The sequence below is a fragment of the Salmo salar genome, chromosome 05 (genome assembly GCF_965601325.2).
Source record: "Salmo salar chromosome 05, fSalSal1, whole genome shotgun sequence".
In the NCBI taxonomy this organism is placed as follows: domain Eukaryota; kingdom Metazoa; phylum Chordata; class Actinopteri; order Salmoniformes; family Salmonidae; genus Salmo; species Salmo salar.
Genome location: NC_138295.1, coordinates 57,909,083 through 57,930,846, shown reverse-complemented (window position 1 = coordinate 57,930,846; position 21,764 = coordinate 57,909,083). Strand labels below are relative to the sequence as shown.

The 21,764-nt window shown below is 41.2% G+C and overlaps 2 protein-coding genes across 5 annotated transcripts; one reads left to right on the top strand and one right to left on the bottom strand.

The window, feature by feature from the left end:
- The first annotated feature begins 2,375 nt into the window (after positions 1–2,375).
- Positions 2,376–4,804, top strand: LOC106605196 (zona pellucida sperm-binding protein 3-like). The gene is made up of 8 exons (XM_082974930.1): positions 2,376–2,499; positions 2,607–2,718; positions 2,893–2,993; positions 3,090–3,264; positions 3,660–3,771; positions 4,062–4,156; positions 4,286–4,359; positions 4,569–4,804. The coding sequence occupies exons 1-8, from the start codon at positions 2,376–2,378 to the stop codon at positions 4,802–4,804; spliced, it is 1,029 nt and encodes a 342-aa protein (XP_082831056.1).
- A 144-nt stretch (positions 4,805–4,948) lies between these two features.
- LOC106605226 (retroviral integration site protein Fli-1 homolog) lies at positions 4,949–19,797 on the bottom strand. 4 transcript variants are annotated; one of them, XM_014200639.3, is made up of 10 exons: positions 19,696–19,797; positions 12,753–12,958; positions 11,509–11,678; positions 9,900–10,103; positions 9,710–9,784; positions 7,436–7,507; positions 7,109–7,171; positions 6,928–6,975; positions 6,509–6,592; positions 4,949–5,894 (listed from the first exon to the last, which is right to left on the bottom strand). In XM_014200639.3, the coding sequence occupies exons 2-10, from the start codon at positions 12,890–12,892 to the stop codon at positions 5,371–5,373; spliced, it is 1,380 nt and encodes a 459-aa protein (XP_014056114.2). In that variant the 5' UTR covers positions 12,893–12,958; positions 19,696–19,797; the 3' UTR covers positions 4,949–5,370. The 4 variants fall into 4 exon arrangements, with proteins under 4 accessions (XP_014056114.2, XP_014056111.2, XP_014056113.2 ...); XM_014200636.3 differs by having other exon boundaries at positions 19,572–19,757; XM_014200638.3 differs by lacking the exon at positions 19,696–19,797 and adding an exon at positions 19,013–19,347.
- Positions 19,798–21,764: the final 1,967 nt, after the last annotated feature.

Here is a 21,764-nt window from a genome sequence, read left to right as displayed (position 1 = left end):
CATGTCAAAAATGTTATGAAATGATTTGCATTTTAATGAGGGAAATAAGTATTTGACCCCTCTGCAAAACATGACTTAGTACTTGGTGGAAAAACCCTTGTTGGCAATCACAGAGGTCAGATGTTTTTTGTAGTTGGCCACCAGGTTTGCACACATCTCAGGAGGGATTTTGTCCCACTCCTCTTTGCAGATCTTCTCCCAAGTCATTAAGGTTTCGAGGCTGACGTTTGGCAACTCGAACCTTCAGCTCCCTCCACAGATCTTCTATGGGATTAAGGTCTGGAGACTGGCTAGGCCACTCCAGGACCTTAATGTGCTTCTTCTTGAGCCACTCCTTTGTTGCCTTGGCCATGTGTTTTGGGTCATTGTCATGCTGGAATACCCATCCACGACCCATTTTCAATGCCCTGGCTGAGGGAAGGAGGTTCTCACCCAAGAGTTGACGGTACATGGCCCCGTCCATCGTCCCTTTGATGCGGTGAAGTTGTCCTGTCCCCTTAGCAGAAAACACCCCCAAAACATAATGTTTCCACCTCCATGTTTGACAGTGGAGATTGTGTTCTTGGGGTCATAGGCAGCATTCGTCCTCCTCCAAACACAGTGAGTTGATGCCAAAGAGCTCCATTTTGGTCTCATCTGACCACAACACTTTCACCCAGTTGTCCTCTGAATCATTCAGATGTTCATTGGCAAACTTCCTACAGGTATGTATATGTGCTTTCTTGAGCAGGGGGACCTTGCAGGCACTGCAGGATTTCAGTCCTTCACATTTACATTTTAGTCATTTAGCAGACGCTCTTATCCAGAACAACTTACAGTAGGGAATGCATACATTTCATAAATTTTTTCCATACTGGTCCCCCGTGGGAATCGAACCCACAACCCTGGCATTGCAAACACCATGCTCTACCAACTGAGCCACACGGCATTGTGTGTTACCAATTGTTTTCTTGGTGATTATGGTTCCAGCCGCCTTGAGACCATTGACAAGATCCTCCCGTGTAGTTCTGGGCTGATTCCTCACCGTTCTCATGATCATTGCAACTCCACGAGGTGAGATCTTGCATGGAGCCACAGGCCGAGGGAGATTGCCAGTTCTTTTGTGTTTCTTCCATTTGCGAATAATCGCACCAACTGTTGTCACCTTCTCACCAAGCTGCTTGGCGATGGTCTTGTAGCCCATTCCAGCCTTGTGTAGGTCTACAATCTTGTCCCTGACATCCTTGGAGAGCTCTTTGGTTGTGGCCATGGTGGAGAGTTTGGAATCTGATTGATTGATTGCTTCTGTGGACAGGTGTCTTTTATACAGTTAACAAGCTGCGGTTAGGAGCACTCCCTTTAAGAGTGTGCTCCTAATCTCAGCTCGTTACCTGTATAAAAGACACCTGGGAGCCAGAAATCTTTCTGATTGAGAGAGGGTCAAATACTTATTTCCCTCATTAAAATGCAAATCAATTTATAAAATTTTTGACATGCGTTTTTCTGGATTTTTTTGTTGTTGTTATTCTGTCTCTCACTGTTCAAATAAACCTACCATTAAAATTATAGACTGATCATTTCTTTGTCAGTGGGCAAACGTACAAAATCAGCAGGGGATCAAATACTTTTTTCCTCACTGTATAAAGCATCCACTGTATGGATAATACATTGTCTGGATATCATCTATAATTGTATATTTGTATTTTCTATATTTAAGTATGTCTTAATTTTTATTGGCTCTGTCAATTTTTGTCTAGCCTATCAAAACTTATAGGTAGGCATAATCATATATTATAATATTTGAATCCAATTGATCTAATATTTTTCCTGCAGTTCAAATGGCCTCGGTGGCACGAGCGTTGTGCGCACCAATAGTCGACTAGATCTCCAACAGGTGTTTTTGATTCTGGCGCATACTGCCGCGTTCATGTTCTAGTTGAAACTAGGAAACTCGGAAATATTCGAATTGCCAACTGGTTGTCAACGAATCTGCAAGTCGGAAATTCCCAAGCTTCCCAGTTCCGACTAGTATTTGAACGCGGCATACCTATGGAGATGAATTGACACAGGGCCTGATTTTGCTTGAGTTATTGTACAGGAATATAGATGTTTTATATCTTCAACTTTTTAACTTTTGCATTGTCTAAGAGCAGAGGGAGGCTCAAATGAACGCCAGTCATTTATAAAACCATTCGTGAAGGTATTACTCGCCGAAGATTCACCATCTTACCACGAACTACCTGTGTTCCAGAACTCAAGGGTGCCGCTGGTAGACATGGAACATTTCTCTCCAGTCCGTGGAACTGGACACAAACAATTACCGGATAAAGGCAGGAAAACACTGACACGGTGTACCAACACAGAAGCTATCTGGTCCAAAAAGTCAAGCCCGCGAAATGATAACACTTTGTAACATCAACAAGATGTTCGTGCAGGTCAAACAGGAACATGCCAAGCCAATAAATCTAAAAAATATTCCCTATTCGAATACGACCTCGGCCTTGTGGGAGCAAGCGCTCGGTAAGGTTTTCCAGTGAATGTGTTTGTCAACATTCATAGGCCTACATTTCCCAGAAATACCTTGTTGATATTGACATGGGCATACTTATCTTCAATAAAATCGCTAGTAAATAATCGTGTGGCCTACTCCAACACACTTCGATATGACCCTCCGAATCTCCAAGGGTATATCAGGCGAGCTGCACCATTCACCTTGCGAGTTGTCTGTCACTTCAACAGGTGACCTACAGTATTTACACTATTTTATGATGGATTGATGTTTACCTTGAGTTCATGTCACTGGAGGGGGTTATCATTGCATACACAGGAAGTACATAGATGAGTCAGGTTGGCACAACATTTAAAAGTTGATTTATAGTCAATGGCTATTTAGATTTGCTTAGTTCTTTCCAGATATCATTACTCCTACAAAATAGGCTACATGTTGAACATTGTACACAAGGTCTCCAAACCAATGAAGAACAGAACCCATTCTATGCTCACTGCACGTAATGGTAGGGTATAGATGAGTCATAGTCCTCATGTTATAGAATACTTAAAAGAGCCCTCAGGTAATTGAAAGATCTGACTTCTCATTCTCTCTCCCTCAGCTCAATGGGAGAGACTTGCCCAATCCGATGTGTACTCTATGGGAAAGCCCATGTACTTTCAGGCTGAAGCGCCCTCCATGTCTAAAGATGGACGTCTCTATGCCCTCTCGTGTAATGTGACCATTAAGCATTCACACTCCTCTATGCCTCACTTTACAGTCATTGACAATTTTGGGTAATGTAGACATACAGTATGCCAGATCACTTCTATCAGTCTCATTTGCACAGTACTTTGCTTTTAAAGAGGCAATCTGTAGCTGAAACAATAACAAAACAAATCCCAGCTCATGTTTTGGCAAAAACCTGAGGGAGGGGGCTGGAGAAATGGAACCACTCTCAAATTCAAAGACCGCGCAATAGATGCAAGTACTGACCATCTATGATATCCAAATTATAGTTTTGGGTTCTGATGTTGTACGACAGTTGAACTAGGCTCATGCAGCATCTATAAGTTACGTTCTTCAAGAATCAATGGGTACATTTTGTAAGTCCAAACATGAATGTAGCAATTGCAGATTGACCCTTTTTAAGGAACTTCTTGGATTTAACAGTAATCTATTTTCTGCACAGGTGCATGGTTGAGAGCAGAAATGACAGTGGCTCCAGATTCATCCCATATAAAAGGAATGTTGTGAGGTTTACCATGGATGCTTTCCTGTTTCAGGGAATGACAGCAGGGCAGGTATGTTAAGGATGCACATTCTGAAGATGCGCTCCATTCATAATATGCAACAGTAACCTTAGTCAACTGACCAGTAGTTGATCATTAGATCATTAGATTTCCTATGCAATATATGGCCTTCATCAAGCATTATAACTACTGAGCTTGAATATCTTTTCCTTTCCCTTGTCTGTGCAATTGATTTACCGAGGTCTGCTGACTCTACATTGCATTGGAAGTAGTATGTACATAAGGATGCAAACTGTAGATTCTGCGCCACATTTGAATCAGCCTGAGCCTCTCCTCTTCAGCCACAGCAGCTCTACACGCACTGTGCTATGTCTGTAGGGAGGTCTGTCCCCTCTTCAACTGCCAAGGCCTGCACTTACGATTCCGCAGCAGGAGGGTAAGCCCTGATAATACTGACGCTGTCTGATACTTTATCCATATAGCCCCGCCAAAAGATGATAGAAAACCATGAATAATAGAAAAAAGACTCGTGTTGCTCTGACACGTCTTGGTCTGGTCCAATCAGATGGAAGGAGCTGTATGGAGCTTCTTCAGTCTGCTCCTGTTGTGAGTCCACATGTAGCTCTGCTGTCCCCTCTGGTGAGTACCATTGTGTGAGGTTGTTTTGGTCAAGAGTACTTTTTTACGCTTGTAAAGATGGCCTCATTATGATATGAATCATTTTTATTTGGAAAGCCATTTTCAAACATTTCTGCCCAAAGTTTAGCCTATCGCCATCAATGATTATCCATTTATTCAGTCTGTGTCGGTGAGGAAGTTTAGCATCTATCTTGCTCTGTGTACTCTAGCCACCACCAAGATGGTCACCAGCAAGTCGTGGTCGGTTGAATACAACACAAAGCCTGCTCTGACCCAGGAGGGGACGACAACCTCACAGCCCGAGACCGTGGTGGAGGGGCAGTTAGGTGTGAAGCAGGTGGAGAGACTTAAAGGGAGGCCTGTGAAGGGATTTGCTGTCGTGGAAGTGGAGCAGGTCTCTGAACCACACAGAACATTCGCGGAGTTCTTTGGTGTGGACAAATAGACAGCAACTGTGGTCACTGCCTGATATTCATGTCGATAATTAATCTTGGAAATAAAAAAATAAAACTAATTCTGATACACCATCTTGTTAATATTTTTGTCGGTTAAAATTATCAATGGTTTGAAGAAAAGAGAGGAGACCAACTCAAATATACAAGTTCCTTTTATTAGCATTACTACAGGGGTAAATGTTTTATTGCTACAATTGTATGAAACATTCTGTACAATTATACTTTTACAAATGTTTGGTTTAATGAATATAGTAATTGAGATAAAGACAACAGTTTTACCACTTCCCACGCTCAGTGACTTTCCCCTTGAATCCTCCAATGACGTCAATTACATATTAAACAAAATACTTACATAATTGAAAAACTTGGTTTTCAAATAACAATCACAGGAAATAAACATTCTCAACCTCCATAACTGAGAAATTCCAAAACTTGCATAGCGTTACAATGTAATTTAGACATTAAAGACCAGATACATTGTGGATGGTATCTTGGATATCAGTCTGTTTCAGAAAGCTCTGCCAGGCCATCCAGTCTAGTGCAAGACACCCAGGCCTCAATAGTATGAGCTCAGGTGGGAGTGAGTCCCCGGGTGCCTTGGCATGGGAGACCCCGGATACATGGGGCTGGTTGTTGAGTTCCAGTAAGTTGTAGGCGGCCCGAAAAAGTTCCCAGGGGACACGGGCATAGGGGCGGCATGTGTGTTCATGAAGTTCATTTTTGGCTGGTGGCTGTGGTAGGGCTGGGCATAAGATACCTCAGTCTGATACTTAATAATGCCCCCCTCTCCGCCGTGGCTCTGGTGGGCCTGTGAGATGCCCTGGAAGTCAAACTTGTAGGCGTAGCGCTTGCCGTGCACCTTGGTCATGATGTTCTTGTCGTAATAGTAGCGCAGGGCGCGGCTCAGCTTGTCGTAGTTCATGTTGGGCTTGCTCTTGCGCTCGCCCCAACGCTTGGCCACCTCGTCCGGGTCGGTCATCTTGAACTCGCCGTTTGTTCCCTCCCAGGTGATAATGCTGGAGTTGTTGCTGTCCGACAGCAGCTCCAGCAGGAACTGCCACAGCTGGATCTGTCCAGAGCCTTGGAAGAGAAATGGGACAGGGGGTGAGGGGAATGGATGCATCAAAGGGCTGGGTTCTGTTAAAGCGAGCAAGATCCGTTTCTGAAATGCTTCTCTTAAGAGTAGGATTGTTTGTAGATTAGTGTAGTTTTATCCATACACCCACTTTAATTTTCTGTATTTGTATAGATTTGTAAGATGTTTTTAGCTTGAATATACTTATCTACTATTATGTATGGATTTCCATTTCATTCTTTATGCAATTTGCACTTTACAGAACACTGGAAGAATTATCACTGTGAATCATTGTCTATTTTGTTTGTGTCAATTAATCCTGTAAGGGATGGGTTGCAACTGTCAATTTGACACGAAAATACAATTGAATTCATTCACATACAGTTTCATTCATGCACCATTGATATCTCCTTCTCGTGGACTATTTTGCTATTAAAATATCTGTCATATTATATCAATGTGCCATGGGTGTCTTTGTGTCTGAGAATATAACTTGTAAAAGAGATACCACCAGGATTCTAAATACACTTTGAAGTTTGAACTACTCCTGCAAATGTGACCTTTTTCACTGTGTGTCATGGAGAGAGACAGAACGTGGGTGGACCAGGCAGAAACCTACCCACAGGCCTGTGAGCGCTGGGGTCAGGCAGCCTGTATGAACTGTGTTTGCTTGTTCGGTTCTTGGAGTGGAGGGCCTGCCCTTCTGTGAGGAGATACAGAATTCATTCTGTCAAACAGGGTCATTCTGGTCAACGGGAGACAATAATTCAAATGTTTCAGCCTAGTTTTGCTGAGGGCGAATGTATAATGCTTTCATCTAGGTGGAGGTGCTTGTCAATGTGTCATCCCAGACGGGGAATGTATGACCATGAATTGTTCTCTTTTTAAGGAATACCTCGGCCCTCCTCTTTTCTCCTATTCAATCTCTTTTGGAGTGTTACAGTTCATGACACCAAAGCAGACAGTGTAAAGGCCACATTTGTCACCACCTTTTTGGTTCACCAGTTTAACATGGTGCATTATGGGATATGCTCTCACCTGGGTTGGCTAGACGACTGCTGATGGGACCTAATGCTTGGTATGGGTCTGCAAGGAAATGAAGGGTTTGAAATGTTAGATTGTTCTATTAAGACATTGTTGGCTTGACTATGATACAAAGGTTATACCAGTGTTACAACAAACTAGGATCAGGAAACGAGAAAGCAGTACAGATGCACACCTTGCACACTTCTCGGCGGAGGCTCTGTGACTCTGGTGCTGTGTTGGTGCTCCATGGGAGAACCTAAATCATAAACAACATGATGTATTTATCAGCATAATGCAAACATGTCGACAAAGCTCTCTATTTACTCTTAGTTTGCTCTATCAGTACTATTCCATCTTGAACTACAAAATGCTTGACTTAATGAATGTATTCTCTCTGCTGTGAAACACTAGTAATAATTTCTAGAACTAATATCTTGCTACAACTATTAGTATGAATCTGCCTTAGTGCTCACAATAAATGTAAAGCACTGAGAATGAGATGTGATGTCGGTTATTGTACCTTTGGGTACTGGAGGTGGCATGGGGTTCGATGGCCAGCTGTTCCTTCTGCCTATCTCCTCATAACTGTTCTCTGCTCAAAAAGAACGGAGGGTGAGACGAGGCATCCACAGGAAGAAAGTTCAGAGAGGGCTTTTAAGCATAGAGGACAGACAGGGTAGCAGGGTAAATCCATCACTTTTTGACAGCTTCCCTTTTGATTTAAACAAAACTTTCAAACTTTTCATTTTTGTACATGGAAGAAGGAGTCAGAAAGTTACTTTTTGGACCTGAATGCCAAAACATTTAGGAGATAAAGGTGCTCAAAGTTGACTCATTTGCATACTCCACCATAAGACATTCATGTCTTCAGCACTGGAAAGGATAAACAGTTGAGTATGATATCAGTTAAAAGCTTATAAAAAGGTTTTTCTAACTGTTTTCAAATAAATTATGAAAATGTTTTTAAAATAATAATGGACTTTTTTTTTTTACCTTTAACGTTAATTATCTACAAACGTGCAAACTCTTATTTTCTTAATATATGCATATGTTGTAGCTTAGACCCTACTTTACATCATCTGCGGTTTTTTGTGTTGTGCCTGCCATTGGTTGAGACATAACATGCTCTTTAATACAGGGTGGGTGTCATTTCAATCGTAGAAATAGAATGGAACTATATTTCAACATGAAACAAATCAGAGTTTCAGTATTTAATGATAATTTATGTTTAAGGTTAAATTACATTTTTATTTTCAAGAAAGTATAAAATAGTTTGACAACACTATTTGTAAGCTTTTAAATTAGAGCAATCTCAACCGTTTATCTGTTCCATTGATTAAGACATGGCTGTCTTGTGGTATGGTGGGGTATGCAAAATAGATCAACTTCGAGCACCTTTATCTCTTGAATGTTTTTGCATTTGGGTCCAAAAAGTAACTTTCTGAGCACTTATACAATGGTAAAATGTGTATGGAATGTTTCATTCAAATCAAAAGGGGGGGGGGCTGTCAAAAAGTGTTTGAATTCAAATGGATTTACTCTGCAGCCATAGAAGGAAGGAAGCATTTTTTCCCAAACACAATCATGGTATCAATAATTGCTTCTATTTCACCAGATGCATGTCGGATTACTTTGACAGACAAAGTTATAAGGATCATTTAGTTGCTAATGTTAGCCTGCGGTAACCTAGAGGGCCTTCAACTTGACATACTACATGAGAGCACTGAGATAGCCTACAACATTTAGTTTTTATTTTACCAGGTAAGTTGACTGAGAACACATTCTCATTTACAGCAATGACCTGGGGAATAGTTACAGTGCAGAGGAGGGGGGATGAATGAGCCAATTGTAAACTGGGGATGATTAGGTGGCCATGATGGTATGAGAGCCAGATTGGGAATTTAGCCATGACGCCAGGGTTAACACCCCTACTCTTACAATAATTGCCATGGAATCTTTAGTGACCACAGAGAGTCAGGACACCCATTTTAATGTCTCATCCAAAAGACAGCACCCTACACCTGGAAATGTCCCCAATCACTGCCCTGGAGAATTGGGATATTTTTTTAGACCAGAGGAAAGAGTGCCTCCAACACCACTTCCAGCAGCATCTGGTCTCCCATCCAGGGACTGACCAGGACCAACCCTGCTTAGCTTCAGAAGCAAGCCAGCAGTGGGATGCATGGTCACTTCCCAGAGTAGCTCAAACTACGCATGCAATTTTTCCATAAACTCCTTCATGTAGCAAGATGGTGACGCTGAAATGATACTTCCTGATCATCAAATGCGCCACTGAGCATTCCCATAGGAAACAAGCAGCCAGAAGAAAACAGACAAAGGAGAGCTGAAGATGATCCAGTATTCCTTGGGGTGAGTGTCCTTTTGTCCGGGCCACCTCTGTTGCCACTAGATTGTCAATTGTGTCCCAAAGTGGGACCCATACTCCCCCATTTTCCTCTGCCGGTGCAGCTGTTTCCTGTCTGAAACTGACTGTTGAGTCGTGGACTTGTAATAGAGTCATCAACTCAGGGAAACGCTCCGCCAAGAAACTTTAAAGCACTCTAAACGATGTAATCTGAAATGGCAACTCAACACTTCATTTTGAATCCATTAAATGAGTGAAGTATTTGATCTGCCTCTGAAAGAGTTTTGAATAGATGATTCCTGCCACAAAACCCCTCCATTTTAATCCCCTTCTCATTTTAAGGCTGTTTATCTCAATGCTTGCTAGCTCCAGGATTTTGCACTAAGTCGCTATGTTCTTGGTAATGAGTTGTGAAGTTAATTGTCTTACCTGATTTAACCTGTAGTCTGGGTTGTTGCTGTGTGTTGTTGGTTGGAGTTGTGGGGTAGGAGAAAGTAGGGCTGCCTAAAAAGAGATTCAAAGAAGGTTACAAAATGGATACATAGATCAGTTATGTCCTCGTGTAGTATGAAAATAGTCATATGAAAACTTTCTACGAGTCCCAGGCCGTAACCCTTACTCTGCCGGAGGTAATTGAGGTGGCCGAGCAGGATGTCTGTGTTGTAGGCGGACGTGAGGCGCATCATATCCTCCTTGGTCATCTTGCAGAGGGCCTTGCCCTCCAGTGTGTGGAATTGTATGATGTCCACCTCCTCCAGGCTGTACTCCTTGATGGCCCAGTCCAGCCACTGGCGCACATGGTCCTGGGTCCATACCTCAGGGTCTGGGACCAGGAGGAAGAGGAGAAGGAAGAGAGATTGGTAAGTCGGGGTAACAGGAGGTTGTTGTAACTCACACAGACCCAGCATCTCATAAAGTTGAGAAGTTACTCTTTTGTTTTCTTCTCCTCAAAGGTATTTTTAAATGTACAGTAAGAACCCAAAGATTACGTATGGACCTCATGAATACCCCAAAATATCAGACAGTAGTTTGGAGACGCCTAGCCACGGTCTGTACCCTAGGGCAGGGGTTCCCAAACTGTTTTGCTTTGTGACCCACCAATTGAGGTGTCTTTTGAGTCGCGACCCACCAAAAGGGGTGAGCAGTGAAAAAAACCCAGACACAAACCAAATAATAAGTAAAACATTATCTTAACAGCGGAAAGAAAATGTTGCAGTTTCAAAGCTAATCTCCTACATTTCCTACAATTCTATGCATTTTTACATGGCTGATGCTGTGTTCTTATGCTCAAACATTACAAAATCAATGGGGGCTGATTGTCAAGCTTTTATTCAGTTGATTGTTAATTTTCAAAGATTATAGGCTGCTATTGAAAAATAAATAGGTCCTTTATATTTTCGACATATTTTCTATTTGGTTTTAGTCGTTTAAGTTCACACTGAAAGCGTTTTTATCCAGTGTCCCGGAAGTTGGTCCTGACCCAGAGTATGTGAACCATTGCCCTAGGGCAGGGATCATCAACTAGATCATCAACTTTGTTTTTCTTGAGCGGATGGTCAGGGGGCTGGAACATAATTACAAATCATTTGTAGACTGCAAATTGACCGCAAGAAGCCCAAACAGATATATTTGATTAAAAAACCTTGCTTACATTTTTATATGATCACTTATCTTTCTATTATGTGTGGGAATACTTTTTAACAGATTTCCAAAATGTAAATAACTTGTAGCTGATTTGCTGGTGTTTTACAATTTTTTATGTCCAAAAATAAAAATACTGTTTTAAATGTTTTTGTGCTCAGAAATTGGGGGGATGGGGCCCAGCCCTAGGGTCTTCATTGTCCTTGTTTAACATAGCTGTGATGTAATATCCGTGTATTATCATGGCCACTAGAATAACTTTGCCTGTGTGACTCAGGCTAAGAATCAAACCTTGTAGTCTTGTCTATTAATTGTATAAATTTAACACACCTAATGATGTCTAATGTTTGGAATGTCGTCTTAGGTGGAATCTCCCAACAATGACTCATTGGCTGGATTCCATTCCAAAAATGTGCTCCCTTCCCGGTTCCTAAAATCTGCTCTTAATGGCTGACTCACAAATGATGGAAGATCATTTAACAGGTGAAGGCAATATGATGGGAACACCATCCCAGCCTATTCTCTTCACAGATCCTTGTGTGCCATAGGATCTGGTCACCCCTCCGCTGAGTGTGTTGGCACCTCACCTGCGGGCACTATGACTCTCTTCTCCTCTGTGGCGCTGTGGGGCGGGGTGGCGGTCTGGGGGCTGGCGCGGGGCTCGGGGTACGAGGCCTGGTAGGCCAGCTGACCCCCATCGTTGCTGCTCATGTGTCGGGAGCGTTTGGTCACACTGCAGTCCACAGGGGACTCACGACTGTCGAGAGAGGGAGAGAGTAGGGAGATGAGTAATATTCTGGTATGATTCTGTGTGATCCTGTTGCAGTATTTATTATGGTGATGGTCAACTCTCTTGAATGTAAAAAATATAACACTAAATAAGTGAGAATGTGGTAAATACAACACTAAATAAGTGGGAATGTGGTAAATATAACACTAAATAAGTGGAAATGTGGTAAATATAACACTAAATGAGTGAGAATGTGGTAAATACAACACTAAATAAGTGGGAATGTGGTAAATATAACACTAAATAAGTGGAAATGTGGTAAATATAACACTAAATGAGTGAGAATGTGGTAAATACAACACTAAATAAGTGGGAATGTGGTAAATATAACACTAAATAAGTGGGAATGTGGTAAATATAGCACTAAATAAGTGGGAATGTGGTAAATATAACACTAAATAAGTGGGAATGTGGTAAATATAACACTAAATAAGTGGGAATGTGATAAATATAGCACTAAATAAGTGGGAATGTGGTAAATATAACACTAAATAAGTGGGAATGTGGTAAATATAACACTAAATAAGTGGGAATGTGATAAATATAACACTAAATAAGTGGGAATGTGATAAATATAGCACTAAATAAGTGGGAATGTGGTAAATATGACACTAAATAAGTGGGAATGTGGTAAATATAACACTAAATAAGTGGGAATGTGGTAAATATAACACTAAATAAGTGGGAATGTGGTAAATATGACACTAAATAAGTGGGAATGTGGTAAATACAACACTAAATAAGTGGGAATGTGGTAAATATAACACTAAATAAGTGGGAATGTGGTAAATACAACACTAAATAAGTGGGAATGTTGTAAATATAACACTAAATAAGTGGGAATGTGGTAAATATGACACTAAATGAGTGGGAATGTGGTAAATATAACACTAAATAAGTGGGAATGTGGTAAATATAACACTAAATGAGTGGGAATGTGGTAAATATAACACTAAATGAGTGGGAATGTGGTAAATATAACACTAAATAAGTGGTATAACTTCTCTCAAAGACTGCTAATACTGATGCGCTCTCCTTCACCTGGTTCCGTTGATGTGCTCTCCTCTCTTCCCAGGGTTCTGTGCTCTCGGCCCGGCCCACTCCGGCTCGGTGGGTTCTTGGCTCTCTTCGGAGGCCTGGCTGAAGCTTCCCGGTGACGTCATCTCGCCCTTCATGTGCATGGTCGTGGCGGCAGGGAAGGGCGACTCGAAAATGGACTGGTCCTCGCTCACCACGGACAGTGCTTCCTGCCGGCACGGACAAACAGTGGAGTCAGCGGTTACGATAAGTATGGGCCACAACTAGTCATGTAATGATGGTAGCCAGGAAACTGCCCACACCTCTGTGAGGTTTTTCCACACTACGTTGAATGGAACATGCATGATGAGATTCCACACCCTAATGAGTCTTGTTCTATTGATGAAGGATTTATTAATTCCTGTTTCTAACTTTGTCATAGTCCAGATGTCTTTAGAATTTGTGATTGGTGACTTGAGGAACATTACATGGAAAATAGGAGATTGTGGCATGAAGCTTATAAATCACTGTCTTTATTTGTTAAATTTAGCTGTACCATAATGTTTGATTGCAGTTACGTGCTGTACACTGGCATCGACGTTTGGAGAAATGAGAGCTTCTGTGAACCTTGTCACAGTTTTAATTCGTTGGGATTGGGGTGATGGGAGGGAGCTTGGTGGAGTCAGATCAAGATTTGAGACGCTTTCTTTGTGCTGCTTCCTGTGTTTAATGCTGACAAAGGCCCCAACACTCCAAACCATTCTTCAAGATGGCACTCTTCTGTGTGAGTGTGTGTGTGTGTGTGTGTGTCTCTGTGTGTGTCTCTGTGTGTGTGTGTGTGTGTGTGTGTGTGTGTGTGTGTGTGTGTGTGTGTGTGTGTGTGTGTGTGTGTGTGTGTGTGTGTGTGTGTGTGTGTGTGTGTGTGTGTGTGTGTGTGTGTGTGTGTGTCTGCGAGGGCATGTTGTGTCTATACAGTGGGTAAGGATAGGCCTTGTTTTTGAGTCTTTGTGTGGGTAAGTATATATGTGTAGGTCTAAGTGGGAGTAAGTGCGTGTGTGTTTAGAGGACTTCACTATTGTCTTTGCGGCTCGTACGTCAGTGCCGGGCTTTTTCGGTGGCCCACAGGAAATCTGGCCCCCATGTGCAGAGAAACCTTTTGGCACAGGCCAAGGGAAAGGAAACAGAGGGGGGCCACAGTGTAAAGATGTGGCTCATTTAAAGCTGGAAAACAACCTAGGGTTGATGAAGGTAGGGGAGGATTGGGTACGTCGGACTGCAAGAATACACAGCCTTGATTGAAGTTCAAAGTCCCGCTCTTCCATTGTGTTACCTGAGCATTGTAAAGTGTTTTATGCATGGTACACATTTAGTGGCATTTCCTTCTTCAGGCTAACAGTGACAGGACTGTTAGCTATAGCAACATTGTAGCTTAAATAAATTACATGAATATATCAAACAGACTTAATATTACTTCAGTGCTGATACTGAAATGTTAGCACACGTGATACGTTTGTTTTCAGTGGTAGAGGAACAACACATCACAGGTCCACCACACTTTCCTCCCTGACCGTTACCCTCTCTCTCCTCTCTTTCTGTCTCTTTCCTCTCACTCTCTCTTCGACTCTCCTTCTTCTCCCTGTCTGTCTCCCTCCTCCTCTCATGTTGTGCAGAGGCCCTGGCAGCAGAAGTGAAACTAAGGGCTGAGCTGAGAAGAGGTTGAGGCTGAGCAGCAGCGATTCATGGAAAGGGTCATGAGCGCCATTCTCATATTGTAACGTTATGCATTGGAGTGATTTGATCAATTGTTGAACTTCTTATCTTTCATTAGGTTCAGTCATTGTTTCAATGGCGTGTTTGTGCATTCACAGCCACAAGCTCATACACCTGCTCTTTCTCTCTCGCCCCCCCCCCCCCCCTCTCCCTCTGTAGCTTGCAAACTGACACAAATATACCGAATGTGGCCTGACCGCCAATGCCACAACTGACTTCCTGTTCAATGAGTTTCATAGAAGCTAGGCCCTGTTGCTGAGGAACACAAAATAGTTTTGAAAACAATTTTGTCTGCACACACACATAGCATACACACTACAAACACGCGTTTTAAAGTCCTGTCAGTTCTGCTGTCAAAGTTCAAGCATACACAGTACAAACGCACATTATCAATATCCTGTCAGTTCCGCTAACAAAATTCAAATCTTTATTTTCGGCATATTTGTGCATTATCACACTTAGGCCATTTTTATCTATTGAAAGGTTTGTACTGAATGTACTAGGCCCACCTAAGGCTAATACTAGATGCTGCCATAAAAAGGTCCAACAAAATACAAAAACCAACTAAACCATACACAGGAAGAACATATAGGACTGTCAGTTAGAAGTCTGTTGTCTCAGGTTCAGCTGCTTAATGGTTGATGGTTAGCAGCGCATCAGATAATCATCTTATGAATCAGCCGCAAAGGTTGGTGCTCACACAATTCACCAATAGTGACACATCCTTGTACCACAACTATGTACTACCAACTGTTGTGAAACATCCTCGCATTCACAACAGAGGTCTAGCTTAATAACCTCTACTGGAACTCAAACACAGTGCAAAAGCAAACAAACATTTACTTGTCCAACACCTGCTTCCCACCTGCTCTCTCTTACAGTTCCTAGATATACCCTTGATTCACAAGGGAGACTGATTACTAGTCTAAACCAAATGCATTGCAGTCTACGTGCCTAACTAACATGGTTAGATTAACTTTTGTTCCATATCGTTGCTGAAGTTGATTTACAGTTGAAGTCGGAAGTTTGCATACACTTAGGTTGGAGTCATTAAAACTCGTTTTTCAACCACTCAACAAATTTCTTGTTTAACAAACTATTATTTTGGCAAGTCGGTTAGGGCATGACACAAGTAATTTTTCCAACAATTGTTTACCGACAGATTATTTCACGTATAATTCACTGAATCACAATTCCAGTGGGTCAGAAGTTTACATATGCGAAGTTGACTGTGCCTTTAAACAGCTTGGAAAATTCTAGAAAATTATGTCATGGCTTTAGAAGCTTCTGATAGGCTAACTGACAAAATTTGAGTCAATTGAAGGTGTTCCTGTGGATGTCTTTCAAGGCCTACCTTCAAACTCTGCCTCTTTGCTTGATATCATGGGAAAATCAAAAGAAATCAGCCAAGACCTCAGAAAAGAAATTGTAGACCTCCACAAGTCTGGTTCATCCTTGGGTGCAATTTACAAATGCCTGAAGGTACCACATTCATCTGTACAAACAATAGTACACAAGTATAAACACCATGGGACCACGCAGCCGTCATACCGCTCAGGAAGGAGATGCATTCTGTCTCCTAGAGATGAACGCACTTTGGTGCGAAAAGTGCAAATCGATCCCAGGACAACAGCAAAGGACCTTGTGAAGATGCTGGAGGAAACGGGTACAAAGGTATCTATATCCACAGTAAAACAGGTCCTATATCGACATAACCTGAAAGGCCGCTCAGCAAGGAAGAAGCCACTGCTCCAAAACCGCCATAAAAAAAGCCAGACTACGGTTTGCAACTGCACATGGGGACAAAGATCGTACTTTTTGGAGGAATGTCCTCTGTTCTGATGAAACAAAAATAGAACTGTTCGGCCATAATGATCATCGTTATGTTTGGAGGAAAAAGAGGGAGGCTTGCAAGCCGAAGAACACCATCCCAACTGTGAAGCACGGGGGTGGCAGCATCATGTTGTGGGGGTGCTTTGTGCATGAGGGACTGGTGCACTTCACAAAATAGATGGCATCATGAGGAAAGAAAATTATGTGGATATATTGAAGCAACATCTCAAGACATCAGTCAGGAAGTTAAAGCTTGGTCGCAAATGGGTCTTCCAAATGGACAATGACCCCAAGCATACTTCCAAAGTTGTGGCAAAATGGCTTAAGGACAACAAAGTCAAGGTATTGGAGTGGCCATCACAAAGCCCTGACCTCAATCCTATAGAACATTTGTGGGCAGAACTTAAAAAGCGTGTGTGAGCAAGGAGGCCTACAAACCTGACTCAGTTACACCAGCTCTGTCAGGAGGAATGGGCCAAAATTCACCCAACTTATTGTGGGAAACTTGTGGAAGGCTACCCGAAACGTTTGACCCAAGTTAAACAATTTAAAGGCAATACACTCAATTAGTATTTGGTAGCATGTAAACTTCTGACCCACTGGGAATGTGAGGAAAGAAATAAAAGCTGAAATAAAGCATTCTCTCTACTATTATTCTAACATTTCACTTTCTTAAAATAAAGTGGTGATCCTAACTGACCTAAAACAAGGAAATTTTACTAGGATTAAATGTCAGGAATTGTGAAAAACTGAGTTTAAATGTATTTGGCTAAGGTGTATGTATGTAAACTTCCGACTTCAACTGTATGTTGTGAATTTATTTTAGCTTTGATCTGTGCTGATGGTGCCTTTCCACAGAGGCCTCAAATTGCAGTTTGTCTACGAAAGGGAATGTTCATTGCCAAACAAGAAGATTGGCTCCGCTAAATATTCAATCGTCTATTATTTAAAAAGTCAATGGATAAAAAGTGTACATCTAAAAAAAAAGTTAATTATGCTATTGTTTATCACAATTAAAATGAATACATATCTGCCTATTGAAACCAGAGCCATATATCAAGAAACTGTTTGTTTTGCTTATTGCATGCAGTTGATCACTAATTCACTACGGTGATCCATGTAACATGTGACCAACTCTGTCGTCAATATGGTGTAGAAGCCAAGAAAGCAGAAGTAGAGGTTGTGTCGAGCTGATTTTGCAAAGGCCTGCAGCAGCTGCTCATTCAACATGCAAAAAACGTGGTTTTCACAACTTTTGATATGGCGACATCATGGCTTTTTTTTTTTACATGGCTTTTAGACAGGAGAAACATAACGCATGTACTGTAGCTGCCAGTAATAAATACATGGAGTATGAGCACGGTCGTCTTGGCTATATTCAGAGTTCATTTATTCACATCTAAAACAATGCAGTACCTCGAAACATCCAGGGACTTGATTATGTTTTGCAAAGGCTCTGTTGCCTTTTTTCGTGTGGAGGGAGCGGAAATGTGTGCGGAAAGTCTGAGGTTTGAGACAGGAAGCCTGCAGAGTTCAGATAACGACACCTGACAAGCGCTCCTGTTTGCAGTTTAGGCCACTATATTCTTTAAATAACTTTGACAAAAACAACTGACTTTATCTGGATGTTTTAGTAAATATCCATGTTTCAGTAGATGAGCCTTCAAATTTAAGTTTTAAAAGTGTGCGCGCGCCCGCTCCTAAATTGCGCTCTCTGTGTCACTGTAATAACATACATTTTCAGTAACCAGAAGTAGCCTATTTTTTCCCCCACTCAGGTTATCGAAATAATAGCCTAAGTACGTTAGGCCTATATGTTGTAATAGCTGTAGGGTATGAAGAAAATTAATGATAATTTCGTCATACGTTTCTGGAAGTGATTTGACTTCAGTGGACGAGAAACAGGATGGACACCTGCAATGCGTGAACATAGGCTAAAGTTGTTGGTCCAAAACATATACATTTTAATCAATTTAATCAAGTTTAATAACATTTTAATGTAAGTGGTTTATTCCAATGCCTTAGCTACTTCAAAATATAATCAACATGGTTCCTCAACCAATTTCAAAACCTGTTAAATCGTTTATTTCGTTTCGTTATTAGCCTCTAAATGGATATGTTTCGTTCTGCAAATAGACTGAATTGATCGTGAGATGTATAACCTTGGCAGAAAATCCATTCGTTGTTTTAGTGCATTTTTTTTCTCTCAAAATGTAAGGTCCTTGTCGTTTTATAGGACAAACGATTTAATCCGGTTCTACATATTTTTGTCGAACTATTCGTTAACTGTTTGGTTAAATTCACCCTATTTCGTGAAAATAATAATCAGTATTGCTATAACAAGGAATACCTCAATACGTTATATTTGTAATTGATGCTGTTCTGTTGTCTCGGTCAGCGTTTGTGCCCCACATTCATGAGAAAAATGCGTTTCAGAACAATTCGATAAGTCAATATTTGATCTATTCCAATAACAGTTAGGCTAAATCTAGTCGCCTAGTTATTCTCATCAATTTCGGTAAGCTTAAGATTGTCTTTACATTACCCCATTTTAATAATTCGATTAAAGAAGAAGGAATTTACTGAAGTCCTTTTGTTAATTGGATAAAATAATCCTAACAGTTATTCATATGTTGTGGTAATGATGATGAATGTGGAAAGAAATGTAAAATATGAAATACCAGTCATGTCATGGATTTCGATCCTCCAACTCTATGGAAAGTGGCCTTATACTCCAAATACGTTCCATGGCGCCAAGACACCTGCCACGACCGCGCTCCAATAAACTTGTACTGATCAAGATTGCTTATATGCTGTGTAATGTGCCTCAAAGGTGTCGTCGTTATCATCAATTCGGACAGGTGCATCACTTCTTTAAATCACCTTTAACTTTCTTTAGACTAGCATATGTGCTTTTAAGCCAGGAACGTCTGCATAAAACTTCATTAAATGAAACAATTCAAATCGCGAGTTATGCGCTCCCCTGTTTACGCGTGCAGTGCTGGACACCATTTCGTTTTTATCGGTGTGTAAAGATGTAGTGGTTACTTGTGTTATTAAAGAGCCGACATACAACCACGAACGGGAAGGAAGAGGAAATTTTGTACAAGAAGGAAAGAGTGGGGACCTCGCATCACCGCTTTGCCTCTCTCACTCAGCAAACAGAGACGTGCTAACCGACTCAGTGGGTGGCTGCGTATCGTTTTCACAAGCGACATTAAAACCAGTTCAATCGCCTACCTTTATCGTACAGTCCATTGTAGCAGTCACTCAGTCGTTGATTCTCATCTAGTCATTTAAACACGTTATAACTAGTCTGGATAGCCTGACTGAATCGCATCAACCCATACACAAGCGCATTTACCCTTTGGCGCAAACCATTGCAGCAACAATTCTTGCTTAGTCCATAACCGGATGGCAGTTTTTTTTCTCTCTCTCACTCTAAATTGGGAAGTGAAGTCACTCTAACAACGCATTAGGGTTGGGTCCCTACTGGTGAAACGAAGTCCTTTTTCATTTCTTACAACATTGCACACGGAAAACTGCTGATTAGCCTACAAACCAACGATGACAATCTTCCTAATCTGACTGCGAAAAAGTTGATCAGGCTTGATGATTGGACATAGAGCAATTAAGGTGCAGAACTGTTGGGCTTCTGTAGGCTTTGCTCCGAGTGTTGTTATCGTCCAGCAATGTTTTGAGAAGTATTTATTGCCATCATGCATTTTTGAGGTGCACAAACACATTGCATCATGTGTGATTCAAGCAACATGTCATTTCCAAATGAATGTAGGCCCATTTCTAATTTGTTCTTGGACATTGTCGAGATAAATACATTCGTTTGTCATTCAAAAGCCTGTTGCTTGCAACATTCTAAACTTGAATTTCCACATCCTAATAACCATAGTGGTAATGAACATTGTAGAGCCTTCCTGTAGTTTTTCTAAATATGACTCCGGAAATTGCAACTGATGTCAAAAAATCTCTGACCGCAAACGTGCACACTGTGATAAAACATAACCTCCTTCCAAAGTAGGTTACAAAGTAAGACCATGTTCCCCTTAGCAAACGGATCATTAAATGTTCTCTGACAAATAACCATCTATCGTCGATGTAGGAAAGTGCATATTTTAAGGCCTTTACTTTTTTAGTCTGCAAGTCGGTCTATAAATGGAGACTATAGATATGGCTATAATATGATAGGCCCAATGCACTTCCTTGAGGTTGAATGTAAAAGATGACTTTAAACAAATTCACAATACATTGTTTTATGATTTAATAGCGTGCAAAGTTAGACAATAGAAAATGTGAGTTTCTGTATTTTCAGAGAAAATATTTGCCTTTAATTCTAAATTTCCATGGGTTTATCATGAAAGCTATCACACATTGCTTATGCCCCAATCTGACTTTAACGCATGCATGGAGTAGCCCAAACCTACTTCAGTTTGTCTATCACCATAATTTGTTCAGAAAATCGAAACTTTCTTTGGCCTTTTAGGTAAAAATAAATCAAAATAAATAAATAGCCTAGCTGAGATTAACCCAAGCCCGATAACAAGGCACAGCATTAATAGCCTACTAATGTACTTAGATTTATTATGCATTTTCTGTCATATACATTTAAAAGTTTCCTCATTTGTGAAAGAAAATAACGAAAAATAGTAGAACTGTTCCTTCAGTCCACTGAACAATGTTTAGGCCTATTTTTATTAAGATCGTCTATGAGATATTTTGATTGAGGTTCTGGCGTTGTTCAGCTTTGTAATATTCTGGAGTTTTTCATTGTGTCATTCAGTTGGTAAATCAGTTGAGTTGATGATGGACTCGTCATCATTAGGCCGGCCAGGAGGTTGTGTAACTCGAACCCCCATGTGTCCTTGTCTGGAGACAGAGGGGGGGGGGGGGGGGGGGGGGGGGTCCCAATCACGACTCGTGTCTCCCACACCGTACACGACCTGGCAGCTCACTTTTCCAGATGTATTTTTTTCTCTGCTGGGGAAAATTGCGGTGTTTGTTTATACAAGGCGCTTGTGCCGGCCTTATCTGCTCAGGCCACTCACAACGTGATTTCAGAGCTTCAGCACGTAGTTTACGGGCTATTGTTCTGTCGAATGGCTTCTAAAGATATGCTCATGGCCTCCCACCTCATTATAACCAACTTGAAAGTTCTGATTTTGTAAAACACCCTATCTGTCCCCCGCCCTGTCTCGCATGGGTTTGTGCTTAGTCGACGTTGCCAAGCATAGAAAAAGGTCATGATTTCCATAGATTTTTTAATGACTAAGTCAATAGCCTATTGATAGGCATACAGGCGTTTTGGTGTAGCCTATTGGGTGTTCGCTATTGACCTAATTGGGGAAAACATTTCCTAAATACATAGGCTATTTTTAAATTGGCCTAATTTAAATAAAATCATTTGTAGATCAAGTTGTA

Excerpts from the sequence above, each read along its gene's own strand:
- LOC106605226 (XM_014200636.3), bottom strand. Across the intron at positions 6,976-7,108 it reads TCCGCCGAGAAGTGTGCAAG|ACCCATACCAAGCATTAGGT; the intron begins GTGTGCATCTGT and ends ATTTCCTTGCAG. Across the intron at positions 5,895-6,508 it reads CAGCGCTCACAGGCCTGTGG|GCTCTGGACAGATCCAGCTG; the intron begins GTAGGTTTCTGC and ends TTCTCTTCCAAG.
- LOC106605196 (XM_082974930.1), top strand. The coding sequence starts at position 2,376 with ATGATAACACTTTGTAACATCAACAAGATGTTCGTGCAGGTCAAACAG. Across the intron at positions 2,719-2,892 it reads GTTGTCTGTCACTTCAACAG|ATATCATTACTCCTACAAAA; the intron begins GTGACCTACAGT and ends AGTTCTTTCCAG. Across the intron at positions 4,360-4,568 it reads TAGCTCTGCTGTCCCCTCTG|CCACCACCAAGATGGTCACC; the intron begins GTGAGTACCATT and ends TGTGTACTCTAG.